This window comes from Diadema antillarum, unplaced genomic scaffold, assembly GCF_040938485.1.
Source record: "Diadema antillarum isolate AM-2024a unplaced genomic scaffold, OU_Dant_1.0 scf00000107, whole genome shotgun sequence".
In the NCBI taxonomy this organism is placed as follows: domain Eukaryota; kingdom Metazoa; phylum Echinodermata; class Echinoidea; order Diadematoida; family Diadematidae; genus Diadema; species Diadema antillarum.
In genome coordinates this window covers 1208866-1223520 of record NW_027270996.1, presented here as the reverse complement: position 1 = coordinate 1223520, position 14655 = coordinate 1208866, and the positions used below count along the sequence as shown (strand labels likewise).

Sequence of the window (14655 nt, the reverse complement as noted above, 5' to 3'; positions counted from 1 at the left end):
TGACTTGAAAAAAGCCCTCATGGTTGCGTGTTTTTTGCAGACTGTGTAAATTTCCTCATTTACTGCAAAATTGTTGATAACGTCATACTTTCTTCCAAACACACATAGTTTCTGCATGACTCAGTCGAAAAATATATCAAGGGCTTTCGACTATATCACATCCTCCATGATACAAAAAGACAAGAAGTTAAGTCCATGGTAAATATTTACAATGAGGAAAAAGGAAAACAAATGTGTTGTGGACTCATAGTTCTTAAAGCAAAATGAGGATTTCTACTCAAAGACAATTTTCCCTGTCACTTGACCTCACTTGACCAATGAAATGCCCACAAACCACCACTGGGCACCGTGTTTGGTGACTGACTGACAATCAACCTGTTACATCCTTGTCTGAACTGTTGGCCAACATCTGAAACACAATGTCAATTTCATTTGAAGTGCCAGTCCTTGGATTGGGAATGTGTCAATTTTTGTTGTTGTTGAATTTTTAGTGATCATGATGTTCAATATCAAAACTGGTCTTTGGCCTTTCATACTGCAAGAGATGGACAGTAATATTTGTGACCCGTACACCTACTTTAACCCATTGAGGACGAGTCCTGTGTATACTTGGACAGGTATCAAATGTATGGAGAGTGGGCGTTGTGGCAAAATCAGTCCGTCCTCAACAAGTTAATACCAACAAGGGTTGCAAACTAGAGAGCAGAGAGGACTGTGAAATATGTATGATTCAGAAGGTAAAGTGGCTGAAGTACAAGAAACATGAGGTTTTTAATGTTTCTTTTTTGTGTAGTTATTTTGTTTTGTTTTTTACAAATCAATAGTTTGATATCTGAATCACCCACCTCCTGTTTAAATTTTGGAGGGGGTATCCAGTGTTGACGCAGAGAGAGATGACACGTTATGATGATAGTCATGACTGGGTACAGAAATTATACTATCTCAAAATGAAGTTACAATTTTCATTTCTTATTTTTCAGGCAAAGTATGTATGGTTTCAATACATAGTTTTATTTCCCATATTAGATTGACTGCCTTGGAAAAGCAGATCTTAGTATGCATGTTTGTTTTTTGAATGCACTGTTCAAGAAAGTACATCAAACATTATTTCTTTGTCTCCCCAGAGATTACTTATCAAATCAATTATATTAGTGGCTTGGAAGTGTCCCAAGACCCGCTTCATTGTCTATCATAATCAGTCGATGCTGTGATAAACCCTGATTACCGCACCCAGTCAGCGTGAGATCTAGCGAAGGCTAGACCAAAATATAGACATGTTTCTGGAAGGGTTTAATTAGGATATTATGCCAACGTTACCATGTCCATCATAGGTTTTTGATGTGCGCCCAAGTTGTTCATTTGGAAACAAACCCTTTTCACACCCTGCTTATTACTCCAATTTCCTTCTCTTACGTGTAGAATAATTTTACACGCTGGGGATCGTATCACATGATCAGTAATGTTTAAAATGTTGTAGGCGAACAGGAATGATGAAAACAGAGGCAGCAGCAAATAAAATCGTATGGTTTTATATCAGGCACAAAAAAAAATAGTGACTATACAGATGTTAGTGATAATGCTATTGAACATGAATATTATACAAATAATTAATGTTTATGAGTGCAATGGACAGAATATTTCATGAGGTGAAAGATGAAATGATCCATTCAAAGAGGCGCAGCCGAGTTGAATTGATCAAACATTTCATCTTTCACCAACTTAAATATTCTGTCCATTGCACAAACGAAAAACATTTATTATTTGTTTTATATAACGCCTAAAATAGATCCTTGTCATTTGATGTTTTAGTAGTTTGGAAACAAGAGAGAATCTGAGATCGCGAGACTGCTCACTGAGCACTTTACGCTATTCTAGCGCCCTGTCGCACACATACACTGCGAACGCAAGCGTTTTACATACATAGTGTGTCGGGCTCTCAGCGAGCGTGCAATGGAGCAAATCGTATGGATCCAAAATTGCACGTAAATGGAGTCACAATTGCATGGATGATGACGTCATAGTGTGGGCCGAATGATCAATGTCAAACAACCAATCAAATGACAAGGATCTCTGCAGGCGTTATAAAATTGTAGATAGTAATGGCAGTAATGGCATTAATAACAATGTAAGGATGATAATGATGATAATAATTGGAATAATGATGATGAAGTGAATATTATTTTCCATTGTTGTCACTATCTTTATCATCACCTTTATGATTATAATGATACCAAGGAGAAAATGGGGAAAAAAAGTAGGGGCCTAACCTTTTTCATACCTGACCTCAAATCTTCCATACCACAGAAAAAGGAAGAAGAATGATATCTCCATTATAACATCACAAGGGAATGAACACTTCATCAGTCTATGGAGTTGACGCCCTGAAAACCTCTTGACGTCTATCTGACATAGCAATAATTTCTTGTATGCATGAGTCAGAATAAATCCCACCCCCCCCCCAAAAAAAAAAAATGAACAAAATGCCATAATGAATTGAAGTCCAGATTGCCTTCAAGCGAAATTCCCCATCTAGGCGGGGACAGGACGAATTCCTGTATAAAAGTAAAGAGACAAGCCCGTGTCCGTCGTAGTTCAAGAGGGACCGTCCTCGGACCGCTAAGACAGTGTTTATATCAACAAGCTGGGACATCGTCCAATCCAGCCCCACCCACACCATAGATGGGGGAAACCCTACAAGTGCTTTTTGTTGTGATTCTGGCCATACGTCCTTTTTGCCCGCCGATGCGGTAATTGGGGAATTCTATACCACCGGAAGCTTCATTAACTTTCAAACCGAAGAAAGTCCAAGAGGTAGGGAAGATGAGCTGGAATCCTCTTACAAGTGCAAAGAGTTTGGAGGTGTGGACTTGTCCTCATATCCACAGGGGGTTCCAGGACTGGCATTCCCAATGTATGAATCACAGTTCAAAGGTGACAGTCCACTCTCCTCACTTCTCCTCCCTCCTCCCCCCCCCCCCCCCCCAAAAAAAAAAGGAGAAGTTTTTCAAATTTTTCCAAAATATGGCTTTAAAGGTCGTACAATATCCCTTTTGCGAACATCACAGAATTTTACATGGTTGAAGAAGAATTTCTCCCAACATCATCTATGAAATCGTATTGTAAAGGTAATATATCTCAGAGTTAAAAAAAAAATGAAATGAAAAACTAACCCCATGTCTTGTGGAGATATGTTCCCTTTTATACTAAAAAGAATGGTTTGAATGTTTTTGGAGTCCAAATAAATTCAATGGAATTCTGTATTCCCCCCCCCCCCCATCATGAATTAATTTTCAGTTTTATTATTCTGAGGAAAGGCCTGAATTATCTACCTCCACAGTATACCAGCTCATGAAAGGAATTTTAATTTTCTTAGCATTGGTTCACAACTGTTTATATAGAGTTTAGAGCTCATCAAGAGTGCTTCTGGAGTGATCTAAATGCCCTGTATAAATGGGGTATTAGATTGGTATCCCACCTCATAGACTGTCAGTTTTGACTTTGGTGCTGTGGTTCACCTATCATTTTTGCATTTATATTTAATAGAAGGTATGAATATTTCTTCAATGATCTTCCTTTTGAAGTACGTTTTTGTAGTGATTAATCATTACCTAACCCTTGCTGTGCTCCGTTCGCCAGTGGGCACTCACACTGGAGTGATTTCTCCACTGATTGGCACAGATGGCTGAAAGTTCATAAATGCACAAATTGTCAATTAATAGAGGCTTCGCAATCCCCTTTATCCCTATCGTGTCACCATGGCCTTCCTGTTGGACTGAGGCACATTGCTACACCTGAGTGAGCTCGCTAACTTTCCAACTAGGTAAAGTTTGGATGGATTTCTGAATGCTGATGAAAAAGAATTAAAGATACGGGAAGGAGCAGCTCATAGATGTGGGATGAGTCAGTTCGGTTAGAGTTTAGAGAGTAAACATTAAGCTGTCTATGGTGAAACCACATTCATGTGTAATTTAAAAAATTAATAAAAAATTATGCACAGATAGTGTGAAGTGAGCCATATTCCTCCTTCTCTTTCACCACAATCCCCCTCCCCCGTTCCTCTCCTCTGTTGGTCTATCACCCTTCCCCTCCCCCTCATGGCTGTAAGTCCAACCTACACCCTTCTGCGTGTGCATGTGTGTGTGTGTGTGTGTGTGTGTGTGGTAGAAATGGGATAGGGATAGTAGATTTTAGAAAATCACACAGCGCTACCTGATGCAAGGCTTGAAAATAAGTGCAAGACTGAGGACCCCAATGCTACTCCCCCCCCCCCCCCCCATACACACACATAGGGGAGATTTACAATACTTCACAGATGTCTTGGTGGCTTGCGGTTGACACGACAGTTTGGACAAACTTTTGTTTTAATAGTTTCTTGCGTTCCTTTGTGATATCTGATGACCTATTGATGACATATGATTGTTAATGATAGTATGTCGACGCACTGACTTGGGATTGGTCACTTGGGATACTCATAATTTAGAGATTTGTGTTCATGCTTTCTACTTGGTGTAAAGATGAAAACATGGTTTAAAGCCCAGTTGTGGGTTAATGCAACGCTGCACACTGGCACTGGTCCGATGGTCTCTGACTGGTAGAAATCACTGTCAGACCAGTAACTTTTTCAGGAATAGACCAGTTAAAGAATGGAAAAGCTGGGTACCAACTGGTCCGACAGACAGGTCGGACCAGTAGAAAAAAATGGGTTAGTGTACAACCGTGGTAAAGGAAATCAGCACAGATATGATGATAAACTTAGACTTCTCCCCTTACTACTTACTGTATGGTGGCAGGATTTTCAGGAGGAATTAAAACTGATATGACAGATATTAAGTTTCCCACAATCTAATTTGTTTATTGTAGTGCATTTGAATGAAGATGATGGTTTCTTTACAAGTACAAAAAACAAACAAACAAAACAAATCTGCTAGTCTTGATGTACTGTCTGTTTATTTTTTTTATTTTATATACACCTGTATGGTCATTTAATTCTTGTGTAATTCATTGTAACAGAATTCTGTGAAGCACTCAAGAATACTCAGATGGCATCCATTTCTAATCATTCCTCCATTATTTTTCTTCAAAGTTTCCCTGATCCCTTGTCTTCGTGCATCCAAGTCGATTCGAAGTAAAAACTCCCTCTTTTACTGGGAATGGTTTCTTGCCACTATTTAGTAGTAGTCTACATCTATTCCAAGGTTTATCCGTGAAAAACCAGACTTTAAGAATTCTAGTCACTGTCCCGTATTAAGTTCAGCCGACCATCCCTACCCATTGCGTGACTCGTGGAAATCCCAGCAGCGACTTTTTGTCAGGATGAGCAATCAAGGACCTCTACGTGGAAGCGTTTCATGCTCTGAGGCCCATTGTCGCGGACCAGTCATCGCTGAAAGCTCTACCGCCTAGTCTCACTGCCAGCCTTGGAGCTCATGCCATGTTCACACACCAGTCATGTGCCCACATGTGACACTGGTGCGAATCTTGCTTTAACCCTTTCACCATTGAGATTCTACAACTATCTACACAGAGTCTGTACATGACTCAACAAGCGTAAGTGATGGGTTAATGTTAATGTTAATGATACAATGGAGCTCCTCACCATGCACTGGGTCAAAATCTAATAAACACTGTATCCTGATCCACACGTTATGTATTCTGCCAATGTGTTTTTTCTTTTAATTTCTCTTCTTATCTTTTTGTTTGTTGTGGTGTTGTTTTTTGTTTATCTTTAGTTTATTTACTAGTATCTACTTTACGTCTTTTATCATAGTGTGCTGGGTCTTTTTTAATACAAGCTTCTTTTTATCAGGAAGAATTAAAAACTTTATAACTTACATAATAATAATGTACCAGAGACAAATTTTCTGTAACTAATTAGGTACCTCATCCTACGTGTAAGATATGCAAGAATGACAATAATTTCCGAAATCTACGTAGATAGAAGTCGCCAAGAATGTCTGTTCTACAAAAGACTAAGGGGTTTCAAGTTTCAAGTGGAACCAGTTCTTGACTCGTTCTAACTCGCAGCTTGATTGATTCAAGTTTGAAATGTGTGCATTGCATGCTTGCTTCCCTGAGGACATTAGAAATGTCTTAACATTGAAATTCTAAGTTGTCAGAAAACACAGTTGATTCACTTTGTGGTTGGGGGGGGGGGGGGGGAGGGATAGTGGAATTATGTGGTTTTTATGTAATGTGATAATTGATGTGGGTTGTCGGGAGGCATTTTTTGCAAGATACGTACGACACTCATCAAACGTGACTAGAAGCAGTGTGCTTTTATTGTAATTGTATGATCTTACGCATTGTAAATGTTGGCTGCTGATTTTGCCAGACGGCTAAAGACAGACAAGAGAGATTGGCATTCTGGGCAAGCAGATGTCAGCCCTAATGTCATTGGTCCCTCCACACTGGAGTCATTTCATCTTACTTTTGTGTTTCTACTACATATGATGAAAAATTTGTGCACTTTCTTTAGCTGCCTAGGGCAAAGGATGCTTGCTTTCAGTTGAAGAATATTGTTGCCAGCCATTTGTGGAAAAGACAATGCCATTGTACATCTGGGCTTGATAATAAAACCAGCAATATGCCTCCTTTGGCTGGTAGCAGGGTGATACATAAGGAACACATCACTAGTTAACTATATATGAGCAAAATTGGACTTGGCGTTGTGTAAATTGCAGTCTTTGGAGTTTTTTAGATATCCCTCGTGATCATTTTCCATATTGCCACCAACAATACACATCACTTGTAATTGTGTTTTAAACGAACAGTCTTTGAAAGATGTGTAATTGCAGATGGTTCAAATGTTTCATACCAGCTGCAAATGACTGTTTTTACACAGCAATTGTGTGGCAAATTCTTAACCTGTCAATCAAACATGCAGCTCTCAGCTATATGCAAAGGTATGTACATACATGCATCCACATTCACGCAATATTAAAAGAACAAATGGTTTGTCGCGGAAGTGCACACAAGGTCGAGCCATGCTCTGTTTCTCCCGCTGGATCTTAAAGGTCACATGTGATCGTAGAAACTTTATTCTGGTTTTCCAGAAACCAGAATCAGCTATTGGGAAAAAAAAATGCAAATGTAGTGTCATGAGCATTGAGTATACTCTTTCAGCCTTTTTATGCAAGTGACTTTAGATGGTGCATATAATGCTATGGAGTTTTCTGTATCTCTCAACACTTAAAGCACACAATGGGTTAATCAAGTGACCTTTTTAAAGTCCAGAATAAGTTTTCTTGGCCATCTCAAGAGTTCTCCTTATGTCTTCTATGTATCTCCAGTGTGTGCCTTTAAAAGGGGTTTCAGTTTTCACCTCAGTCTTTGAGTTGATCATACTGATCCTGTGTGTGTGTGTGTGTGTGTACGCGTGTGTGTATGTGTGTGCATATCTGAAAATATCACCCAAATTTTCCTCCTTTTTTTCAGAAAAACTTCCTCAAATCTCGGTTAAAATTGTTGAGAACGGGCAGATTTTGCTACAACATGCATTTCCCATAGGCACTTGCCCAAGTATACTTGGGACTTGCCGTCAACGGGTTAAAAATATATTGGGGATAGGAAGTTTCTATTTATTCTCTAGACAAGTTTAAGATAGTTTAGTATACAATTAATGAAATATGCACATGTTCCATGGTCACACTACCAAATAGCACTGTAAAACCAGAAATTTTCACCTGCATTTTAATTTCGCAAATTCCACGAGAGCCAAGCTTGGCAAAATTAAAATGCATGTGAAAGTTCTTGTTTACACTATAATGCACTGGATGCCAGCGGAAATTCATGAAAATTTCATGCTCTGAAAAAAAAAAAAAAAAAAAGCTGTTGGCTCCAATTTGGGAATATTTCATGCTGTGAATATTCCTTGCTTGACAGTAGTCAAAGACCGAAGTGGGACAACTCAACGAAACAGTCGACCACATTCAAATTGTTATAAATTCCGTCATGCTTGTCTTCTCACCGATACCTCTATGATATCTCTATCTATTCCTAAGGTGAGAAAGAACCAAAAAAAAAAAAACCCAATTCTTTGCTCACAGAATTCTGTGGAAACTGCCTTTTGTGAGAGCTCTAGAGTCCCTTTAATTTGTGAGTCTAAATGAAGTATGAATGCAAATTGTTTATCTTGATTTTTTTTTTTTTAATCTGGAATAAGTACCAACAACTGATAATTATCCCCATAAAGGTATTAATTCAAGTGTAAAACTTTGTAGGCTTGTATGAGTTAAATTGTAGTTTAACTTTGTGTACTTTGCATTGCGCTACCTGCCCCAACCCCACCCCCCCCCCATGATGTGTGAAATGAAGTGAGACCAATAACATTGTTTCTTGTTTTTAACATTGTTTGTACTGCATTCCAATCATGATTATGCATTTTTTAAAGTGTTTCCTCTAATAGTGACTGTGGCATTCATTTAGCTTTGTATTGTCTTTCAACTGCCACCGTTAGAGTGACAATAATTGAAGTCGTAATCAATATTTATAAATCTGTGTTAAGATGATCTTTAAATGTGAAAGGAATGTTTTATCGTTTTGACAACTAGATAGTAATTACTATGACTTATCTGTTCCTACTCATTGTGTATCAAAACTCATCGAGTCCTGCTTGCATGCGTGCATTAGTATTTATGACATTTAAAAATGTTAGTAAGATGGCCTCTCATGCACTGAGAACAACAACAACAAAAGGTTGTGTTCATGTCCTTGATACACCTGTACCTTGAAAGGGAGTATGGAAATCTGTGTGTGTTTACAAATACGAGTATCTGCTGAGTATTTCTGAAGTGTACATGCCGTGGCAGCTATATACTGTATGTTGCAGTGAAATTGTCAAGGTACTGAGAGGTAACTTGGAATACCCCAAGCCCAACCCCAGCCCATGCCTGCTATCTACTGCTGATGAGAAGTTTGAAAAGACAGTTTGAATGTCTGATTATACACTGTAGTGGTAAGGTATGCTATCACACATTACATGGCAAATGTTGTACCATCTCTGTTCAATGGCCTATAAATAGGCCATATTAGAATAAAGATAAAGTACAAAGAGAATACAACATGTAAATACTTTTGTAAGAATAGTAAACACCTGTACAAATACAGTATACTTCCTTGACTTGGGACTTTTGAATGGATTGTCCAACATTCCTGAAGCTTTGCTGTCATGTTCTCTTAATATTTCTGCACTCAATTACCAGGGAGTAATCCACATCTACAAATTGTCCAAAACATGTTTGGGGTAGATTTCTCCTTAATTGTTGATTAGTGGTCACTCATTTGATCCCTTGGACAATGTCTATGGTCCACCACATTCATGATCTCACAGCCATTGTTGCCCACCAAGACTTAGTTCCAGGGCATTAAGTCCCAGGAAGTAGATCCAAGATTTCAGGGTCATTTCGTCCTAATGGCGTGACGCTGGTGTGTCGCCCAACGAGAGAACATAATCGCCACCGCGGGATTAAGCCTCCCGCGGCATTTGTGGAAATCTCTGCTTCGGAACTTGGACTGTCTTATACGAGTAACCCTGGTTTTTGATGCCTAACGTTGGTCATCACATGCAGCGGCACGTGTCCGAATGTTTACATGACGCTGCTGCCGAATTTTAGGTTGGAAAGAAGCAAACCTTCCCTTTCACTTTGGTAAAACAATGCTTTTTTTAGAAGCCCCCCCCCCCCCCCCACCATCTTGCCTTATAGCCGCAGTACTGTGTTGTGAAACTGAACTTGAATAGATAGTACTTTATTGTTACTAAATGGTGCAACTCCCATACACTTATCATTTACATGAATGAAATGTCAGTCAAATGTGATACAGAGTCTTACCCACTTCAAGATGCGAACTTGCAAAATGCCAACTCATACTTGATGTTTAAATGGACACGTGGAATAGGGTAGTGTACTATAAAAGTATTTTCGTGTCGAAACAAAGCTTTCCTGATGACCTTGGAATAAGCTGCTCTGTTCATGTGTTCCTCTTTTACAAAATTGTAAGCTTGATTGTTCATCATTATTATCTAATTTGTAGTATACAATACCGGTAAGTATGATTGTACTATTGTTGATATTAATATTTTGTTCATTATGATCATTATCTCTGTGATTTCTCTTTAATATTATGGTAACCATTTTTATCGTTCGTGTTGTATTCAAGACTAATGAAATCAGGCATGTTAAAGAGGCTTCTCACCATTAGATAGTTGTCACTCTAATTGACTTGTGAGCATTAAGGTCAAATTTACAGTAAAAGCAATATCAAATCTTATCAAATTTTCCCCTTTGAGGTTTCAGTTCTTCCTTTTGCTTTTTTTTTTAAAGTTCCTACCTGGATAGATTTGCATATTATCGTCAAGATGATGTATATCTGAAGTTGGGTCAAACTTCATTTAGAACTGTTGGCCATGAGATATGCAAGCATTTCGTCAATGACTTTAACATTGTACTCCAGACTCGATATGTGATATGAAAGAATTGGCGGATACATTTGAATCATGATACCTTGTGCACATTGGCCTAGAGAACATTGCCGACTGTCTATTGTCGTGTCCTGCTTTCAATGCAAAGCTTTCCTTGACATTCTATGATCGTTTGGACAGATTACATCATAGAGAAGGAGTCGGTAGTCAACAAGTTCATTTCTGTGCCCAAAGACAAAGGTAGGTGCTCCTTGAATTGTTATCCTCTTCCTGTTCATTTGCCCACCTGGTGTCATTTTTACCATTTCCTTTGACCTTGTACCTGTATTTGTCACATAGTTTTAGACAATTTGATTATTTTGTGTGTGTATCATGTATGAATGTGTGAACAGTGTACCTGTATTTGTCACATGGTTTCAGACAACTTGATTATTTTGTGTGTATGTGTGTGTGAATGTATGTGTGTATGGTTGTGTGTGTGTCTGCATGTCTTCTCTTTTATCATTCACCCTCTCTGTCCTTGAATATTTATTCAAGTTTTTATGTTTTTGTAATACACTGTATTTAATGAGACCCTATGAATTACCAATTATGCCTTGTTGTAGCATCATCCTATCGGTTACATCAAGTTAGAAATAATATTTAATAGACAACAAAGGACATCATACACTTGGAATATGTCTGTCATAATCATCATAATGATATTGGGCATGAGCAAGGATTTTTGTTGGCTTTTGCTTTGGTTTAGGCTTGTCCCCTGTTTGATTTGGGATTAGGTCTGTGAATGCTATGATTAGTTTGAATTCCACTGTGCGGTCTCTATAATCGTGTCATTGATCACAACGAGATGTTCTGACAGTTCTGCCATATCACATATCTGGTGATAAATGTGATGTCATTTTGACTTTGGATACTAGTGAAAAAATATCTAACATTGTCAGTAAAGTACATTTTGAGATAACTACATGCCATAGTGGCATACATTGTATTATGTGACTCATTTCAAGATTCTCCCTCCACCCCACCCCTCTCTCTTCAGCTTCTGCAGATTCCTAGCCCCCCTTGTAGAGATCTAATGTGTGTCAAATTTTGAAATCACATCATGGACATGATTTGTCTTAGAAACGAAACCCCAAAGCTATCTTGTAAAAGCACACTTTTTAGATGGATGAACACTATTGATCCCCTTAAAGTGTGTAGCAGTCAAATCCGACAATGTGCTTTCTTGACAAGTATGACAATCCCTTGCGGCACGGTTGCTTTCTAGCTTTGAACTTTATTGTCAGCCCAAGGGCACGCGATTGAATTAGTGCCAGGTAGTCGGCAGGTTAAAGGGAATGGAATTAATGATTTTATGGGTCATATGATGGCTTGGTAGGTGAGCAGAAAGAAGGGTGGAAGTGGGGGGGGGGGGGGGTGGGGGTGGGGGTGGGGGGTGGAGCTCAATCAAACAACATACTCTGGCAGTCTACATTATATAGATGATGACTGGCGGGGGAGGGAACATACGGAATGTTCCACCTGAAGGGTTTGAAATACCATTGAGGGAGGTTATAAGTCCCGAGACGAAGTCAAGGGACTTATAACCTCCCGAAATAGCATTTCAAACCCTGAGGGTGGAACGTTTGGTACATGTTCCCGACAACAAAAGTCATCATCTGTTATATTATGTGGGTTAGTCAAATACCATCATCTGTAATATGGGTTGATATTATAGTCAAAGTAATCTGAAAAAAACTTACCTTCAATTCGCAACGACAACCACCAGCACAACGCACTCAATCGCTCGCGCAGAGCCAAATTCACTGTGCGCAGGTCCTTCAAATCACACTTTCGTATGCATTACAATACCGCGTAATCGGTCATCTGCTTTTTCACATTGTATGGAATAGGCAAATTTATCCTATCGATTGCATGATAAATATGATCATTCAATCGTTTGGTATCGTTTGTCATTTGTTATGTAAAAAATGTTTTCCCATGGAAGAACATTACAAAAATGTTCTGCCCATGGGCGAACATAACCAATGTGCCTCCATCACATGACTGTGTTTAGCCAATCACTAACCGGTATTTGACTAACCCATTTAATATCGCACTTTGTAACAACATGTGGCTGTGAAGGTTCACAACTCAGGAAATTTCAGCCAAATATTGCTTGATATCCAATAAGTTACTAAATCAAAACAGACGATTGACTTCAAGAAACTTGAATGTATAATTGTTATAATATTGAGACAAATTGTAACCCTAGTATTCTCAAAATGCGAGTCATTCTTCTGAGGAGAAGTCTTCTTTCTTTTTGCGATTTGTAATTGTGTGGTTTGATCTGTCAGAGATAAAGCATTCATGCGCATCTGTGCTGCGTGAGTCATTCAAGTGAAACATACTTAAGATAGATCTAAAGTGCAACCGTGTAAGAGTACGTAAAAATTGTAGTTTACTTGTAAAGATAAGATCTTAACTATTGCATGTTTGTTTGCATGTCACCTTCATGGGAGTCAAAGTGTACATGTATGTATTCAGGTTAGCGGTGTTCACACCTTTTCGTCTCAATCTAGTAATGTTCAATGTGATTTGTGTTTGTTTTGTATCTTCGCACGAAGGAACAATGTAGGAAGTGCTTACCGCAACAGAACAAGCTTATCAGTCAGATCAGCAATCTTCAGTTTGTGGTTTCCCCAGATTTTTATTTTTGTCACCTGAGTTCAATTCTATCATCCTTTAGATTAGAAGTCTCTCCTGATTTTGTACCAGTTCATGGACCAAGGAAATTGCAATGCTGAACTACAAGTTACAATTACAGTTCCAACTAGAAAAGCACTCTGAGAGCACAGACCTCCGCCAAGCAGCTACCATACACCCATACACACTTGCAAATTGTCCAATTTCCGAATATGGAAGCCTTTTGTTTACATCATCAGCTTCCAGCTGCACGACGCATCACCTGAGCAGAGCATGCACTTTAGAGCGCACCTGCAAACCTCAAAAATGCGCAGTTCGAACTCCCAGTTCATTCATTTTTTAAAATCATTATTGTTTCATTCATTTTCATGTACATGTGTACAACACGTGTAACGATTTTTGTATTTCATAATTCACTTTTCCTACTGCCCCCTCGGTACTTGTGAAAACGTCCATAAGTAAACCTGATAGCTGCTAGGTTAATTACAGCTACAATGTAGTACAGTGATGGGAAGCGGTGTCCATTGTTCCGACACCCACGAGAGTTTATGCATTGCCAGCGGAGTGTTGCAGCTGAAGTCGACTATCGTGATACGCCTATCCCGAAAAAAAAAAGAAACATACAAACAAAAAGTGTGTCCTTGGATAGCCGTGATCAGAAAGGGAGTACCATATTACAAGTACGTACTGTGTTTTGGTGTTTTGTAGGGATGCATTGGTCACAAATTCAGCTCCTTGAATTTAGCGCTTGTGCCGTGTAGCAAATATTTTGGAGGAAAAATTGCATCAAAGAAAAAGAAAATATGCAAGTTTAGACACCCTGAGAGTCAAAAGTGTTTCATCAAGTAAACATCACAGTACTTCTCTCAGGTAGAGAAGTAAGTGTGATAATAACTCTCAGCAAACATTCACATCTTGACCAATTTTAATGCAAAGGAACACCGGACAACTGGAATTCTCTTGTACACAAGACAAGTATGAATGTGCATTATATTTTTCACATCGCTGTATGTGTGTCTGAGCATTACTGTAAAACATGATAAATTCGCGGCATAAAATTTTCGCGACTTGCCATCAATTGGCGTGCAATGCATATAGTGTAGACAAGAACTTTCACATGCATTTTAATTTCGTGAATCATGGCGCTTGTGAAATTCGCGAAATTAAAATGCATGTGAATATTCCTCGTTTTACAGTATATGGTCTTACATACAAGGTATGTGAGTGTTCATATTATTAATTTTGAGTGTGTGTGCATATTATGTGCTTGTGTGCAGACAAATACAGAGTTGTTGGTGTTAATTTTCTCATGCTTCTGATTCAATCGTATAGCGCGGGTCGTAGGGTACTAGTAGTTCAATTTTAAAGGGACTGTACAGTACTGGTTGAAGTGGGGATTCAGGTTTATAACATTAATTCATGAGATAAGGAGAAACCTGTTATGAAATATGAAAGGGCATGTAATTTTAAGAAGGATTCAACGTTTATTTGATGAACATTGGTTTTCAAATGGCTGAGATATCCAAAAAAGTGATAATAATAAAAGGCGACAG

At 38.7% G+C, this 14655-nt stretch overlaps 1 protein-coding gene across 1 annotated transcript in view; it reads left to right on the top strand.

Annotated features, from left to right (window-relative positions):
• Nucleotides 1-14655, top strand: part of LOC139719187 (trafficking protein particle complex subunit 5-like) — a 95101-nt gene that overhangs the window by 6133 nt on the left and 74313 nt on the right. The window contains exon 5 of the mRNA XM_071630619.1: nt 10598-10657. Within this exon, the coding sequence (XP_071486720.1) occupies nt 10598-10657 (60 nt within the window). The remainder of the gene's footprint in view (nt 1-10597; nt 10658-14655) is intronic.